Source organism: Plecotus auritus, assembly GCF_963455305.1.
Source record: "Plecotus auritus genome assembly, chromosome: 5".
NCBI lineage: Eukaryota > Metazoa > Chordata > Mammalia > Chiroptera > Vespertilionidae > Plecotus > Plecotus auritus.
In genome coordinates, this window is record NC_137776.1 from 168,877,360 (window position 1) to 168,892,247 (window position 14,888).

The following is a 14,888-nucleotide window of genomic DNA, read 5'->3' on the forward strand; positions in this document are numbered from 1 at the left end:
CCTTAGCGCTGCGGCCAAGGCGGAAGAGGCTCCCGCCACCGCTGCTGCGCTTGCCAGCTTTTAGCCCAGCTGTGGCTGAGCCGCACTCCCCCTGTGGGAGCACACTGACCACCAGGGGGCAGCTCCTGCATTGAGTGTCTGCCCTCTGGTGGTTAGTGTGCATCATAGCGATGGGTCATTCTGCCATTTGGTCGATTTGCATATTACCATTTTATTATATAGGATTATATGAAGTTTTCCCCTTTATTCCTACATTTCCTTTACCTCCTCCCTCCCCAAAAGGACAACATAAGTGTGGAATGAAGAAAGCTGTCAAGGGAATTGTAAAGTGCACCAATAGGGGCACTTGAAACAAAGTCATAGCCATTTCTCAGAAATCTACTGGTTCCACATAGGTCATCAAAAGGCAGGATTAGTATATTTAAAGTGATTGCTTGATCATGTGAACATAGTCCATAAGCATGAATCCTTGTTTATGGTAGTTTACTATCTTTGACCTTGAATTTCCCATATCTGAGCCAAAAGCTTATGTCACCAATCATAAATAATGACTGCACAAAGCAGAAGCCCAACTAGATAGATTTCTTTGTATAATGTTTCTACAAATCTAAAAAGGAATATGACCCTAATCGTTTAAAGAATAAAAACTTTCTTCTTTATCTTCCTTATCGTGGACATCAGGAAAGACTGTAGGCAGTCTCCAAAGGAACTGTGTGAAGCTCCAGATTACATCTGTCTGAGCTGGAGAAGAGGGACCATGTGGCAGATATATGACCACATCTGTGTAATCTTTCTGTGCAGTCTAATCTCCATAGTCCCTATGGATTATTGTTTCTTATCCATCATTGTGCAATACCAGGAAAATAAATGAGAATTTGAAGTTTAAACTAAACCTATTAGAAGTAAGGTCAATGATAAGATTAAGAATAAGCATTAGAATTTAGCCTTCTGGCTCATTTCCTAACTTCTGTCCATAAATTCATGTTTATTTTGCTAGAGGAGCTAGGTTTTACAAAGAATCTGGCCCCCTAGTTAAGCTTTACAATGTGCCTGTGTTGGGGGAGGAGTAGGCAGGAATAAAGGAAACTTCTTTTTTTGATGATCCTCAGAAGTAGACTGAGAAAGAATTAGACCCTTGAATACAAGGAAGTTTTGAAAACTATTTATATAAATATTACCATACTTATTAAATGGGGGAAAGGGGAAAGCAGAAAGAAATGCAAAGCTGTGTGACATTCAGGGTTAAATGTGCCATTCCATTACCCATATCTAATAGTATTAAGGGCCATAGAAACAAGCTGGCATATAGCCAAGTTCAAGTACCCAACTGAAAATAAAATAAATGCCCCCTTTGATTTTGCTAGAGAAAACTAGGTTGCCTGAATGAGCAAAAATGGAAAAGGAAATGCAGCATTCCTAATCTTTCCACCTAGTTATAAAAACTTGGTAAATATTGTAGATGGATTTTATCATGGATTGAAAGTAAGGAATCCTGGAGAGAAACCAAGATGGCGGCATTGGTAAACACCTAAACTGCTGCCTCGCACAACAATTTCAAAACTACAACTAAAAGACAAAACGTCTATCACCCAGAACCATGGGAAGGCTGGCTGAGTGGAAGTTCTACAACTAGAAGGAAAGAGAAAAGAGCATTGAGACGTGCACAAGCGCTGAAAAGCTGAGGAATGGAGGTGCTCAAATCAGGCTGGCGGCGGGCGACTGGGTGCGCTGCTTCTTTCAACCCAAAGGGAGACAAGCTCCCAATTACTCTGAACTCCAGTTTCTGGGGAGACACTGGGGAGCCAAACTCCTACAGGGAGAAGCTGGACTGTCTGGCATCGGGTCGGAAAGTGAGGGTGACTTTCTTGCAGAGGTGCGCCCAGCAATCATTGTTTACTGCGCTGGAGCCCGGGATGCGGGGACTTGGAAACATGGAAACGCAGAGACGGCTGACTGGCAGCCATCGCTGTTTGCCACGCCCTAGCCTAGTGACTCCCCGAGACCCCGCCCCGCACAATCTATAAACCCACCCAAGCTCCACACAGCCGCTTTTGCATATAAATGGCCTGCCCTATCACAGCTTAACCTAACAAACTGCAGCTCTGGTCAGACAGCTCCAAAACCTCCAAACCCCAAGCAAAGAGGAGAAAACTGTAGTTCTCGCTGTAGCTCCTGGTTGGTGGCCTCAGACAGTAGCTGACCTGCACCCCATTGGAGATCCAGAAGCTAGTGTATCTAGTGGTCAGTGTGAGACGACACCAGATTTCAACTACTCGCATCCATAAGTGACACATTCAAGAGGCAGACTCAGTGAACACCAAAGCCCCACTGAAACAAGTCCGGCTCCCTAAGCGTGTCTCCAGCACAGTAGTTCTTCCATTATAGACACAGCAGGTCCTCACAGCCAATTGGCTTGGAGGTCAATTCCTCCCAGTGACACCAACAACAATAAAGACTTAACTACAAAAAGGCTGTACACACAGTCCACAAAGGGGTGCACCAAGAGTGTCCACCTCAGGTAAATGGGAGGCTGACCCACTGGGCCATATAGGACACCTAGCACACAAAGCTACCCTACCAACTCAGGGAAGCAGCGAAAATGCAGAGACAAAGAAACAGATCACAAAGGAAAGAAATGGAGGAAAACCAACGACTGGATATAGAGTTCAAAACCACGGTTATAAGGTTTTTCAAGAATTTCCTAGAAAAGGCCAATAAATTTAGCGAGACCCTCAAGGATATGAAAAAGGACCAACTAGAAATTAAACATACACTGACTGAAATAAAAAATATTATACAGAGACCCAACAGCAGACTAGAGGAATGCAAGAATCAAGTCAAAGATTTGAAATACAAAGAAGCAAAAAACACTCAACCAGGAAAGCAAAAAGAAAAAATCCAAAAATTTGAAGATAGTGTAAGGATTCTCTGGGACAACTTCAAGCGTACCAACATCAGAATTATGGGGGTGCCAGAAGAAGAGAGAGAGCAAGATACTGAAAACCTATTTGAAGAAATAATGACAGAAAACTTCCCCCACCTGGTGAAAGAAATAGACTTACAAGTCCAGGAAGCGCACAGAACCCCAAACAAAAGGAATCCAAAGAGGACCACACCAAGACACATCATAATTAAAATGCCAAGGGCAAAAGACAAAGAGAGAATATTAAAAGCAGCAAGAGAAAAACAGTTACCTACAAGGAAGCACCCATACGACTGTCAGCTGATTTCTCAACAGAAACTATGCAGGCCAGACGGAGTGGCAAGAAATATTCAAAATGATGAGTAGCAAGAACCTACAACCAAGATTACTCTACCCAGCAAAGCTATCATTCAGAATTGAAGGTCAGATAAAGAGCTTCACAGACAAGAAAAAGGTAAAGGAGTTCATCACCACCAAACCAGTATTATATGAAATGCTGAAAGGTATTCTTTAAGAAGAGGAAGAAGAAGAAAAAAGTAAAGATAATAATTATGAACAACAAATACATATCTATCAACAAGTGGATCTAAAAATCAAGTGAATTAAAAATCTGAGGAACAGAATAAACTGGTGAATATAATAGAATCAGGGGCATAGAATGGGAGTAGACTGATAATTCTCAGGGGGAAAGGGGTGAGAGGGGTACGAGAAGAGACTGGACAAAAATAGTACACCTATGGATGAGGACAGTGGCGGGGGGGAGGTAAGGGCAGAGGGTGGGGTGGGAACCGGGTGGAGGGGAGCTGTGGGGGGAAAAAGGAGAAACAATTGTAATAATCTGAACAATAAAGATTTATTAAATTAAAAAAACAACAACAACAAAAAAGAAAGTAAGGAATCCTAAGATTTTGTTTTTGTTTTTCAGTTCTATCCTTGAGTTATATATTCAGGATTTTTTTTTGTTAGTATTCTATAAAATTATTTTTTTTAATTTGATGAAGTAGTAGAATGAGGATAAGAAGAAAAATGAACAGTAGAGGTTTTAAATAAGAACCGGAGTGTTGCCCTGGCCAGGAGGCTCAGTTGGTTGTAGTGTTGTCCTGTACACCAATAGGTTCCAGCTTGATTCCTAGTCAGGGCACATACCTAGGTTGCAGGTTTGATCCCTGGTCAGGGCATGTACGAGAGGCAGAGAGGCAACCGATCAATGTTTCTCTCTCTCCCCCTTCCTCTCTCTCTCTAAAGTCAATAAAACATATCCTCGAGTGAAGATTAAACAAACAAAAAGAACAAGAGTGTAAGCCAGGAATTAAGATATGCACATAGGTTGACCTAAAACCAGAAATCCAGTGAATAAGTAAATAAACTTTGCTAAGGTTCCACTCATCATTACTCTTCCACAAGTTCCATTCATTGTAATTGCTTTACAAATCAAAACATTTGATTGCATGACAGTACAGTAGAGCTACTTTGTGGACCTTGACCCCAGTTCTTAGAGACAGTGGGGTGGAGCTAAATTAGAGAATATACAGTTCTTGAGAAGCAAATAGTTAAAGATGGCTGTGGTGTTTAGAGAAACTAAACAAAACAGCACAGCTCATGATTAAACCATTTTCTTCAGATTAATTTTTTTTCAGGTTACAAATTGAGACAATAAATGATATTGCTGTATTGCTACTCCTTGATTTATTCTTTAGTACTCATTCTTATTCTGAAAAAAAGCTGAGCTTGGATCTTCTTAGATTAGAGCTGTGGAAGGAAAACAACAAACACTAACCAACTGCCAGTTTACCTCCTATAAGTAGAATTTTTCTTCTAAAGAGAATGGGTTAGGTATGTTTGATTGCTTTAGGAGATGAGTAATCCAAATACCCTGGACTCCATGAGAAATCTGCAGGCTGAGGGAGGTGGAGACGTGTCATGCCATGCAGACGGAGCAGCTCAGTGGGATCCTGCTGAGGCTGGGATCAGAGCTGTCCCCGACCCAGGCAGAGAGCAGCACCAGGCCCAGGAGTCTGAGATCCTGCTGAACATCAAGGTCCAGCTGGAGGCTGAGATTGCTACCACTGCCTGCTGGAAGAACGGGAGGACTTTGATCTTGGTGATGCCCTGAGTAATAGCAATTCCATGCAATCCGTCAAAAAGACCTACATCCCCACGATTGTGGATGGCAAAGTGGTGTCTGAGGTCAACAACACCAAAGTTCTGAGGTGTTAAAGCAGCAGAAGTGGGGCACCCCTTGGAGGGCAGGGGGCCAATAAAAACTTCAGAGATTTTTTTAAAGTATGCCTTTTCTCTGCCTCTTAGTAATGCTGTCATATTATCCTGTTTATTTCCTTCATAGCACTAATCACACCATGAAATTGTTCTGTTTACTTTTTTCTCTATCAGGTACCTTGTCTGTCTTAGTCACTGTTAAATTACTAGCACTTAGCTCAAAATTTGGCACATAGTAGGAGTTTTATAAATATTTATTGATTGAATAAATACTGAGAGGCATATTCAGGCTCATGAGCGTGACTGCCTATTTGGAATTTCTAATGCACTCTTTCCTCCACCAGCTGGAGTTGGGAACACAAAAAAAGAATCCATCAACACACTCCTCAAGTTCCAGCTTCCCACTCCCCACTCCCCACCCCCACCTCAGTGGCAGGAGTTTTTGCTCCTTGGTTTTTCTCCCGGATGAACTTTTGCAGTAAAGCAGTGATGTGATAGTAAGATACAAGGCTGAATATGCCTTTGTCTAGACTTAATTTAATATAGAAAGCCAATTTATACCTTGTTTTCAGTGTTCTTAATTCTAATGCCTGGCTAGGACTGCAGTTGTATCTAAATTCTGAGCACACTGCTCGCCTGGGGCAGCAGTAGACCTTTTCTTCAAATTTAAATTAGCTGGAGGCTGGTTGTCCTTCATGTGAAAATGTGTTCTTAATATCCTGACTGAACACAGGCCATCCAATTAAGTGAATTATCTGAAGTGCTTGCTTTTTATCTACCAACATGATTAGAAAGCCCAAGAGCAGTGAAATTTCATTAATGGCATCAATTTGTCCATTATTATAAAAATTGTCTGTTTCCTGCAACCCAAAGAAACTACATTTCTTCTTATCTCATATTTAAATTTGAACACGCATTGAACATATCTATTCAAGGAATGATTCTGCAAAATAAGGGTTAGGTTTCTGAAACTCAAGGTGCAAATTCCTTCTGCCACAATTTCCAAAGATGCTCTCAATGAGCACAGTTCTCTTTATCTCCAGAATATAAAAAAATAATTCTGAGTAAAGATGCTAGAAGAGCATTAATTCAATGGATGAAATTCCACATAGACCTAAGTATTTATCAAGAATCAAGATTTTGCTGAAACCGGTTTGGCTCAGTGGATAGAGCGTCGGCCTGCGGACTGAAGGGTCCCAGGTTCAATTCCGGTCAAGGGCATGTACCTTGGTTGCGGGCACATCCCCAGTGGGAGGTGTGCAGGAGGCGGCTGATCGATGTTTCTCTCTCATCAATGTTTCTAGCTCTCTCTCTCCCTCTCCCTTCCTCTCTGTAAAAAAATCAATAAAATATATTTTAAAAAAAAAGAATCAAGATTTTTATATCCTTAAGGTATTATATATTATCCTTTTCCTTAGAATCTTCTGCTGATTCTCAACTTTTCCTGGAAAAATGAGCCATTCCCACCATATAGTGACGAACTCTGTGGACCACACCAGTACCATGCCACCTTCTCACCATCACCCGGCCACTTCAGCCTCCCACCTCCACGGAGGGGGAGACGGCGACATGATGATGATGGTGAGTGCCATTGGGAGAGGCAGCCTGGGCCCTTTCCCACACACTTGGGTAATAGAAATAATTTAATTTTAGGACTGGAAGATTGTTATTGTTATTTCCAATTTACCTATCAGAAAAAACTAAGGCAGATCCAGATGAGGCAGGTGATTTGCCCAAGATCATGTGGCAGGTTAATCACAGAGCCACACCAGAAACAATATTTCCAGGGTCCTTTCTTCTATATTCCTTTCTTTCAAAATTAACTCTTTTCTAAATTAAGTTCTGGTCTTTATGTTTAGTGTAGAAAAGAGAAAAAGACAAAAGTCAGTGATGGGGACAAAGGAGTACTTGTGGAGAGTGCTTGTGTAGTAACGCTAAAATGAGGGAGAAAACTTCCCACTGCAGTGAATATTATCTAGATCTGCAACTTTTAAGTATTCTAAGGTTCTTTACTTGAAATTCTCATTTAGAATCTCCAATCATCTCTAATTTGACTTGTTTTGGTTTTCTGACAGCACATGACCTTCTACTTTGGCTTTAAGAATGTGGAACTATTGTTTTCTGGCTTGGTGATCAATACAGCTGGAGGTGAGTAAGCCATCAGGTGGTGTTTAAAGGAGACAGGCGCTTGAGAAATAGTGATAAGGAATCTGGAAACCCAGCATCTCTTTCTATTGTATCGCTGAATCATTAACGGTTATGATCCTTAACCATCTTGCTTCCTAAGTAAGGATACACACTCCTTATTTTAGAGTTTCTGAAAAAATAATTTAGATACCAGATAGGAGTCTTTTGCACTCCATTCCCTCTCATCCTTTTCCAGTGTTTCCTGTTTGATAAGTTATTGGTCATGGTCTTAAGACTATACAGGCAGTCCTCGGGTTACATCGGACTCGACGTATGTCGTTTCGTGGTTATGTCACCATCTCCCATCCTATATAATAAAAGGCTAATATGCAAATCGACTGAGCAGCAGAATGGCCGGTCGCTATGATGCGCACTAACCACCAGGGGGCAGACACTCAATGCAGGAGTGGTCAGTGCGCTCCCACAGGGGGAGCATCGCTCAGCCAGAAGCTGGGCTCATGCTGGCGAGCGCAGCTGTGGTGGCAGGAGCCTCTCCTGCCTCTGTGGCAGCACTAAGGATCCCTCAGGGGATGTCTGCCTGTCAGCTTAGGCCTGCTCCCCACACAGGCCCGGCCGAATGTCATGCACCAGGCCTCTAGTTTATTTATTAAAAAAAAGTTCCGTCATTTCGACGTATGGACATATGTGCTTTTTGTTTTTTATTATTTATTTACCACAAGTAAAGGTCAGAAATTGTTATCTTTAACATTTTTTTTATTGTTTCACTTCATTACTGCTATGTATGTGTTCCATGTGAGTGATGTAGGTGCTTATATAGGTGGGTTCCAACTTACAGCAAAAATTGCTTTACAATTCGCTACAATTCCATGCCTGTCGTGCCATAGGAACGGATCTCTGACATAACCTGAGAACCTTCTGTAGTCAAGTTAAAATGATATAAGAAGCATTTCATACACACACACACACACACACACACACACACACACACACACTGAGTGGCCAGATTATTATGATCTATGAATTTGTGCATGGGTGGGGTCCGGCCAGCCTGGCCAGGGGGAGGGGACATGGGCGGTTGGCCAGCCTGCCTGCTGGTTGAACTCCTGGTTGAGGGGACAATTTGCATATTAGCCTTTTATTATATAGGATATACACTGAGTGGCCAGATTATTATGCATTCAGAGATCATAATAAGCTGGCCACTCAGTGTGTGTGTGTGTATATATATATATATATATATATATATATATATACATACATATATATATGTGTGTATATATATGTGTGTGTATATATATATATGTGTATATATATATATATATATATATATATATATATACACATACATACACACACACAATAACTCTAGGTTAAAAGCTACTGACCTACTACATTGCTGCTATTTTACAGATAAGTCAAGCTTCAGAGAGTGAAATGCTTAGCCCTATATCACAGATTAGTATGTCAGAGCTAGAACAGGGACCCAGACCTTCTAGCCCTGCCTATTCCAGTGTTCTTTCTAGTGTACCAAACTGTGCTCTACATCATTTCTGATTCTTGGCATGGGCCATCTTAGTGTCAGTCCTAGATTTGGGATAACTAATCACCATCTTCTTTGTGTCTATAATGTTGAGTTGGTGTGCCTTAAGTTCAGATTGCACAAGCTGACTAGTTAGTTGAACTGCTTTAGGTGCAGTTATATCTTTGGAGCCACAAAATCAATTTGTTCTGGGAAGAAGGGGATTATTTAATTCAGGTAGTGTGTAAAATCAGAATTTTTAACACATTCTTAGCATTACCAATGCTTCCCAGTGTGAAAGGTTTAGAATTGAAATGCCTATTCAATAAATAGAGTCAGCACTTACAAATAAGTTATTATATTCCCTTTTGCATAATGTATTCAAAATTAAGAGTAGCATCTTTTCTATGTTGTCTTTCTAGCTTGGATAGCATGCCAGCTAATGATTTTGCAATGTTTGACAGTACCACCATCTTTTCTTTCCCTGCTTAGAAATGGCTGGAGCTTTTGTGGGAGTGTTTTTACTAGCAATGTTCTATGAAGGACTCAAGATAGCCCGAGAGGGCCTGCTACGCAAGTCACAAGTCAGCATTCGCTACAATTCCATGCCTGTTCCAGGACCAAATGGGACCATTCTTATGGAAACACACAAAACTGTTGGGTAAGAAGACTGAACAGATCCAGGTAGAAGTTCTGGAGAGCTGGGTTAGCTAAGTAGCAAAGCAACTATTTTATTTGCAACAGCCCCTTCTTGAGTTAGTGATTCTGTACGACCTTGATCAAAACTGTCTTTGGAGGCTTTTGGCTGTGGGTCATGAGCAGGCCAAAGGAAGAATGATAGGATCCCTTCTGCAAACATGAACATTTGTTCTAAATTTTAAGTACTGGTCACTTTGGAAAAAGGTAAGGAATCCATATTGTAAAATATTTGCGTAAATAATAATAAACAAGAAATTCAGGTCAGGGTATAGAAGAATGGCAGAATCTAACTGATTCCTTTCTCTAAAAAATTGTACCTACCCAGCTTTAGTCTCAGTTTGTTTATAATATGACTATACAAATGTCTGTATTCCATCTAAGAAAGTATTTGTGATAACTATTGGTTTTCCCTACAGATTGACAAATGATTTTTGAGATCAGTCTTAATAGAAATGTAGGTCTGAAAACTAAATTGGAGTTCAAGCAGTCCTACAGACCAATATCCTGTTCTCAAATAAACACAGTATTATTAATATCCACTGTACTGGTGAGCTTACTGAGACCAAACAGGTTGTGACTTACATAAGGTGACAGAACTAGTAAATGACAGAGGGGATAAATAGACAGGTCTCTTGATTCCTAATTAATACTTTCTACTGTACCTCCCACACCTCAATTCTATTTCCACGTTTTTGGAATGTGAACTTTGCAAAGGTGGAAGGCCTGAAAATACTCAGGCAAATAAGCATGGGAGGATTTAGGCTTCTCTTTTAGGATCCAAGGTGGAGGTAAGTCAGGAGTATCAGGCCTCCTTCCTCTCCCGAACTTTCACAGAGAGTTCCTCCTACTGACATGTCACCATAACTAGCTATTGCTTATAAACCTGACCACCCTATTATGTTTCATTTCCGGGGATTAATAAACAACATACATACACAAAAGTATCCATGAGCCGCCAGGGTGGCTATGAGGGAGTCCAGTTCAAGCTTTCCTGACAAATGCTCCCCCCTTCTGATGTGCAGAGCTGTCTCAACACTCCCCAGGGGTCTTTGATTGTTGTTTCCTTTTTTACTCTCCAGGCAGCAGATGCTGAGCTTTCCTCACCTCCTGCAAACAGTGCTGCATATCATCCAGGTGGTCATCAGCTACTTCCTCATGCTCATCTTCATGACCTACAATGGGTACCTCTGCATTGCTGTAGCAGCAGGGGCCGGCACAGGATACTTTCTCTTCAGCTGGAAGAAGGCAGTGGTAGTGGACATCACAGAGCATTGCCATTAACATCAAACTCCATGGTGTGGCCTTATCGATTGCAGTGGAAAGCAGTTCAAGACTGGAAGACATTATTCCTACTCGAATCTCCCCTTCTTGCTCCTTAACTCCTTACACACACACCTTCTCAACAGAGGTTTAGCTTACAGTCTCTGAGCTAAAATAGTAACCCCTGACTGTTCTTCTTGCGCTGAGATTCCCGTTTCTCTTGAGTTGAAACCATCCATGAGATGTCTTCTCCTCCACCATTATCTTAGATCCAAGATATATGTTCTTATCTAATCCAGGTAGCTGTCTCTTCAGTGACTTGATCACCTGCTTTCTTTTTTAGTTTTTATTTTTAACAGATAATCTGAATTTGGTGGGGTTTTCCTGGGTCAGTGGTGGAAAAGGATTGACTTCAGCTAGGATTCATGGCAGCTGAGGGAAATTCTTGCCCAACAAAACCCAGAATCCAAACTTAACACTAAAAAATAAGTTCTAGTCTTTGGACTCAATGAGTGGGAAATACGTTGTGCCTTTCCCTAGGTGTGATGTGTTGCACCAAAACCTTAGTAGTGCACAGAGGGTGGTTTGAGACTGTTAAGTCTAGAGCTTACAGAAGTGTGCATTTTGGGGTGGCTGACTCATCTATGGTGTTCCCACTTAACATTTTGATTAGAATGAACTTGCCAATCAAAAAAAAAAAAGATATGACAATCAAGTTGAGAAAATAGACATAAGTATTTTAAAATAAAACCATTGACATTTTACTTTGACTTGGTACCTTGATTTGTCACAACTGAATGAAGCAAAGATTTTGAATCATTATCTCCCATTATTTTTTATGTGTCTCCCTCTAAACCAGTGGTTTTCAAACTTTAGCAGGCATTAGAATCACCTCAAGGGCTTGCTAAAAACACTAGTTGCTGGGCCTCAACCTAGAGCCAAAACAAGTTCCCAGGTGATGCTCCTGCAGATGGTCAGGGGACCATACTTTGAGAATCTCTGCTTTAAAACTGGTGGGGTGAGCATGGTTATTTGAATTACTGACTGGCAGGTGGTATGTCTGGGCTTCACTCATGTACTAAATGCTGCTGGTCGATACTTAATCATTCCACAAACATTTATTCAGCTCTGTGTGTATGTGTGCCCAAGCACACAGGCAGGAAGGGCTGTAGCCAGAGTAACTTCATCAGCATTATGAAATCACTAGTCCTTATTTGTAAAGATCTTGGAAATAGCTTGAAGGTTGAGAAAGACCTTTGTTCTGAAATGCAAATTAGCCAGTCATAGGCCAGAAGGACAAAAGTCTAGCCCAAAAGTCTAGTCTTTGGAAAGGCTTAGGGTGTGGTCTGATGGCCAGATATTCCTTACCCCCCAACATCCATGCCCAAACCAGGCAGATCCTCAGCCTCTACATGACCATCTTTGTTACTCTTGGGGGCTTAATTAGATGACAGGAGGCCAAAATCTCTTCTCATGAAGAACCATATTGGATTTTTAGTTGTTAGTCTACGCTGCAGCTTTGTTCCTAGTCCAAACTACCTCTATAAAGTGACTCTTCTATACTGGTCTGTTAAATCCTGCCCTCCTTGGTGCTAGACTCCACTTGTGCCTCAGGGCAAAAGAGAGGACACAGCTATCCAGTTGGTTGTGGTTGTAAAGTTTGTACTTTCTCTGTGGGTACAGTTAAATAGTGGAGCGAGGAATGTGTACTTCCATGGCTTTGAACCAAGGGAGGGTTATGAGCCTACTGGATCGAGATTAAAACCTAAGAACCAATGCTTAGAGTTTTGTGCTTTTCTCTCTTTCCAACCCCTTGTAGTGCTGATATTTAGCATGAACAGAGTGAATGACTGGTACTGACAGAATCCAACATTAAGGTGTAAGTAGCCTGTTTGTCTCAGAAGCCAAGGAATAACAAAATTTTGAAAAATAAAGAATGTTTAGTAGTGACCCTGGTGCTCTCTAGAAATCTTGGCACGAGCTGCTATAAAGTAACCTTTTAGGAACAGGACCTTATAATTAAGGTAAAAAAAAAAATCAAGGCCAGTTAAGACAAAGTGCTATGAATTTGAAACTGGGATAGGTCTTCAGATAGTCAAGATAGTCTCCTGAAAAACCCTAATTCCAGCAATTCTTAGACTAGGTTGCCAAAGCAAGAAGCTAATGAAGGAGAAAAATAATAATAATAAAGTTTAAATTCCTTCTTTCTTGATTGTGATAATGATCTTGTTGCCTTTCATTTCTATATCCCTGTTCATTTGAAATTTTAGTGCCTAACTTCTTTGTTCCTTTTGGATCCAGATTACTCTTTTCCTCTTTCCCTAAGATGTTCAAATCTTTTAGAAGCCTGTATCCCTATTTCTTTGGCACCTATGTTGCTCTCCATTTCCTTTTTCTGTCTTTCATAACTAGAAGATAACATCTTTCATCCCATATTTCTAATTTATCAAATCTCCCTTGCCTTCCTGATGTAGAACATTGCCTATGCAATAGATATAGATACCAACCAGAAGTTGTAAAACTTGGTAGAGACCTTAAGCATGTTTTGAGCAGTTGTCCACTGCAATTTCTATAAAGTTGGGTAAAGGGCTACCTGGTGCCATCTGCAATTATAGAATCTTAGTTGTGCTCTCCAGTCTATGCTGGAGGAACACTCAGCTCCTCAATGCCCACAAACTTCCTGTGTCCATCGGGGAAGTAGAGATTAAGGTTTCTTCACTACTTCTATGGTAGGATAGTCTGGAATTCCCTTTCAGGCTGTGGGGCACTGGTCTTGAGTTCTAGCCATAAAGGGTTAGGAGCTGGAAGGGGAGGGAGCAGGAGGTACACTTTCATGTCATTTAATTTTGATCCTGCCCTTTCCAGCTGCTTCTTTCAGAAGATACATCTAAAGATACAAAGTCTGCATTTGATGTAATGCCTTAATCACTGGGTCCACAGTTAATGTTGACTGTTTTAGATTGTAAGCTCCTGGAGAGCAGTATTGCTACAGTAGGAATGTTTTAACAGTGTCGTGTACAAAAGAAAATAAATATTTTGATTTTGTGATCCTATGCATGTTTTTTTACCCAAAGTGATATCAGAATACGTGGTCTCTTCATTGTGCACACAGTGTCTTGGCCATTACCGTCAGTTTTTAAGATGTCAGTTTTAGGTGGCGTGGTCCCTTTGTTTTCATATCATTCTCCTCCTACTCTACTCAAAATGACAAGCTAGTCCATGACGCAGCTACATGAACTTTTGCACAGGAGACGAGCTTCCTGAAGCTGCAAATATCTCAGTATACCAAGAATTCCTAAATTTAAAAGCTAACTTGTCCTATCAGAATCTCCTCCCTATATTTATGGTGTCAGGCAAGAGGCTCTGAGTTGGGCCTCTAGGAACTTCACTGCTGAGCCTTGAGATGAGCATTGGCCGTGCCTACCCTTTGGTAATGCGAGAATCTTGGTGTTACGTGCCCTTCCTACTGGAGCCCAGATGGCCACTCTGCCATTCGGCACCACTTCCAGTCTTTTCCATAGTACAATATGAGGAGCATGGACTTTGTGGAGTCAAGTGTACCTGGGTTTGGATCCTGGCTCCACCACTTTCTAGAAATGTGACCTTCAGCAAGTTATTTCAATAATCCCTAAGCCTTAGTTTTCTCAGTTATAAAAAGGCAATAATATTTGTTTTAATTAGGAGTAATATGTATAAAGCGCCAACACATTATAGGCATATATATATATATATATATATATATATATATATATATATACACACACACACACACACACACACACACACACACACACACCATAGTAAGTATATATATAATTACTGTTTTATTTCCTGTCAACTCCCATCCAAATATAATCTCCATAAGAGCAGGGATTTTCTTTTTTGTCTACTTTGCTCACTGCTCTATCACTAGGTTCTAGAAAATGCCTGGCACCTTGGAGGAGCTCAGTCAATATTTTTGTCAGATGAGCCTGAAATTGAACTAGATAGAATGAATACACTGCTCAATAAGTTACAGTATCTACTGTAAGGAACTCACAAAACTAAAAAGATAAAACAGTAATAATAGCAACAATGATAGTTGTTATTTATCCAGCACTTGTTATGGACCAGTCATGGTGC

General features: G+C 40.9%; 1 protein-coding gene across 9 annotated transcripts in view; it reads left to right on the plus strand.

Moving 5' to 3' along the window:
- Positions 1-13,814, plus strand: part of SLC31A1 (solute carrier family 31 member 1) — a 45,344-nt gene extending 31,530 nt beyond the window's left edge. For 8 of the 9 annotated variants that reach the window (XM_080669520.1, XM_080669525.1, XM_080669522.1 and 5 more), the window contains exons 2-5: positions 6,559-6,721; positions 7,216-7,288; positions 9,300-9,468; positions 10,586-13,814. In XM_080669520.1, coding sequence (XP_080525646.1) covers positions 6,593-6,721; positions 7,216-7,288; positions 9,300-9,468; positions 10,586-10,787 — 573 coding nt within the window. In that variant the 5' untranslated portion in view covers positions 6,559-6,592 and the 3' untranslated portion in view covers positions 10,788-13,814. Of the gene's footprint in view, positions 1-1,459; positions 1,692-6,558; positions 6,722-7,215; positions 7,289-9,299; positions 9,469-10,585 lie in introns of those variants that run through there. The other variant, XM_080669523.1, reaches the window with a different exon arrangement.
- Positions 13,815-14,888: the final 1,074 nt, after the last annotated feature.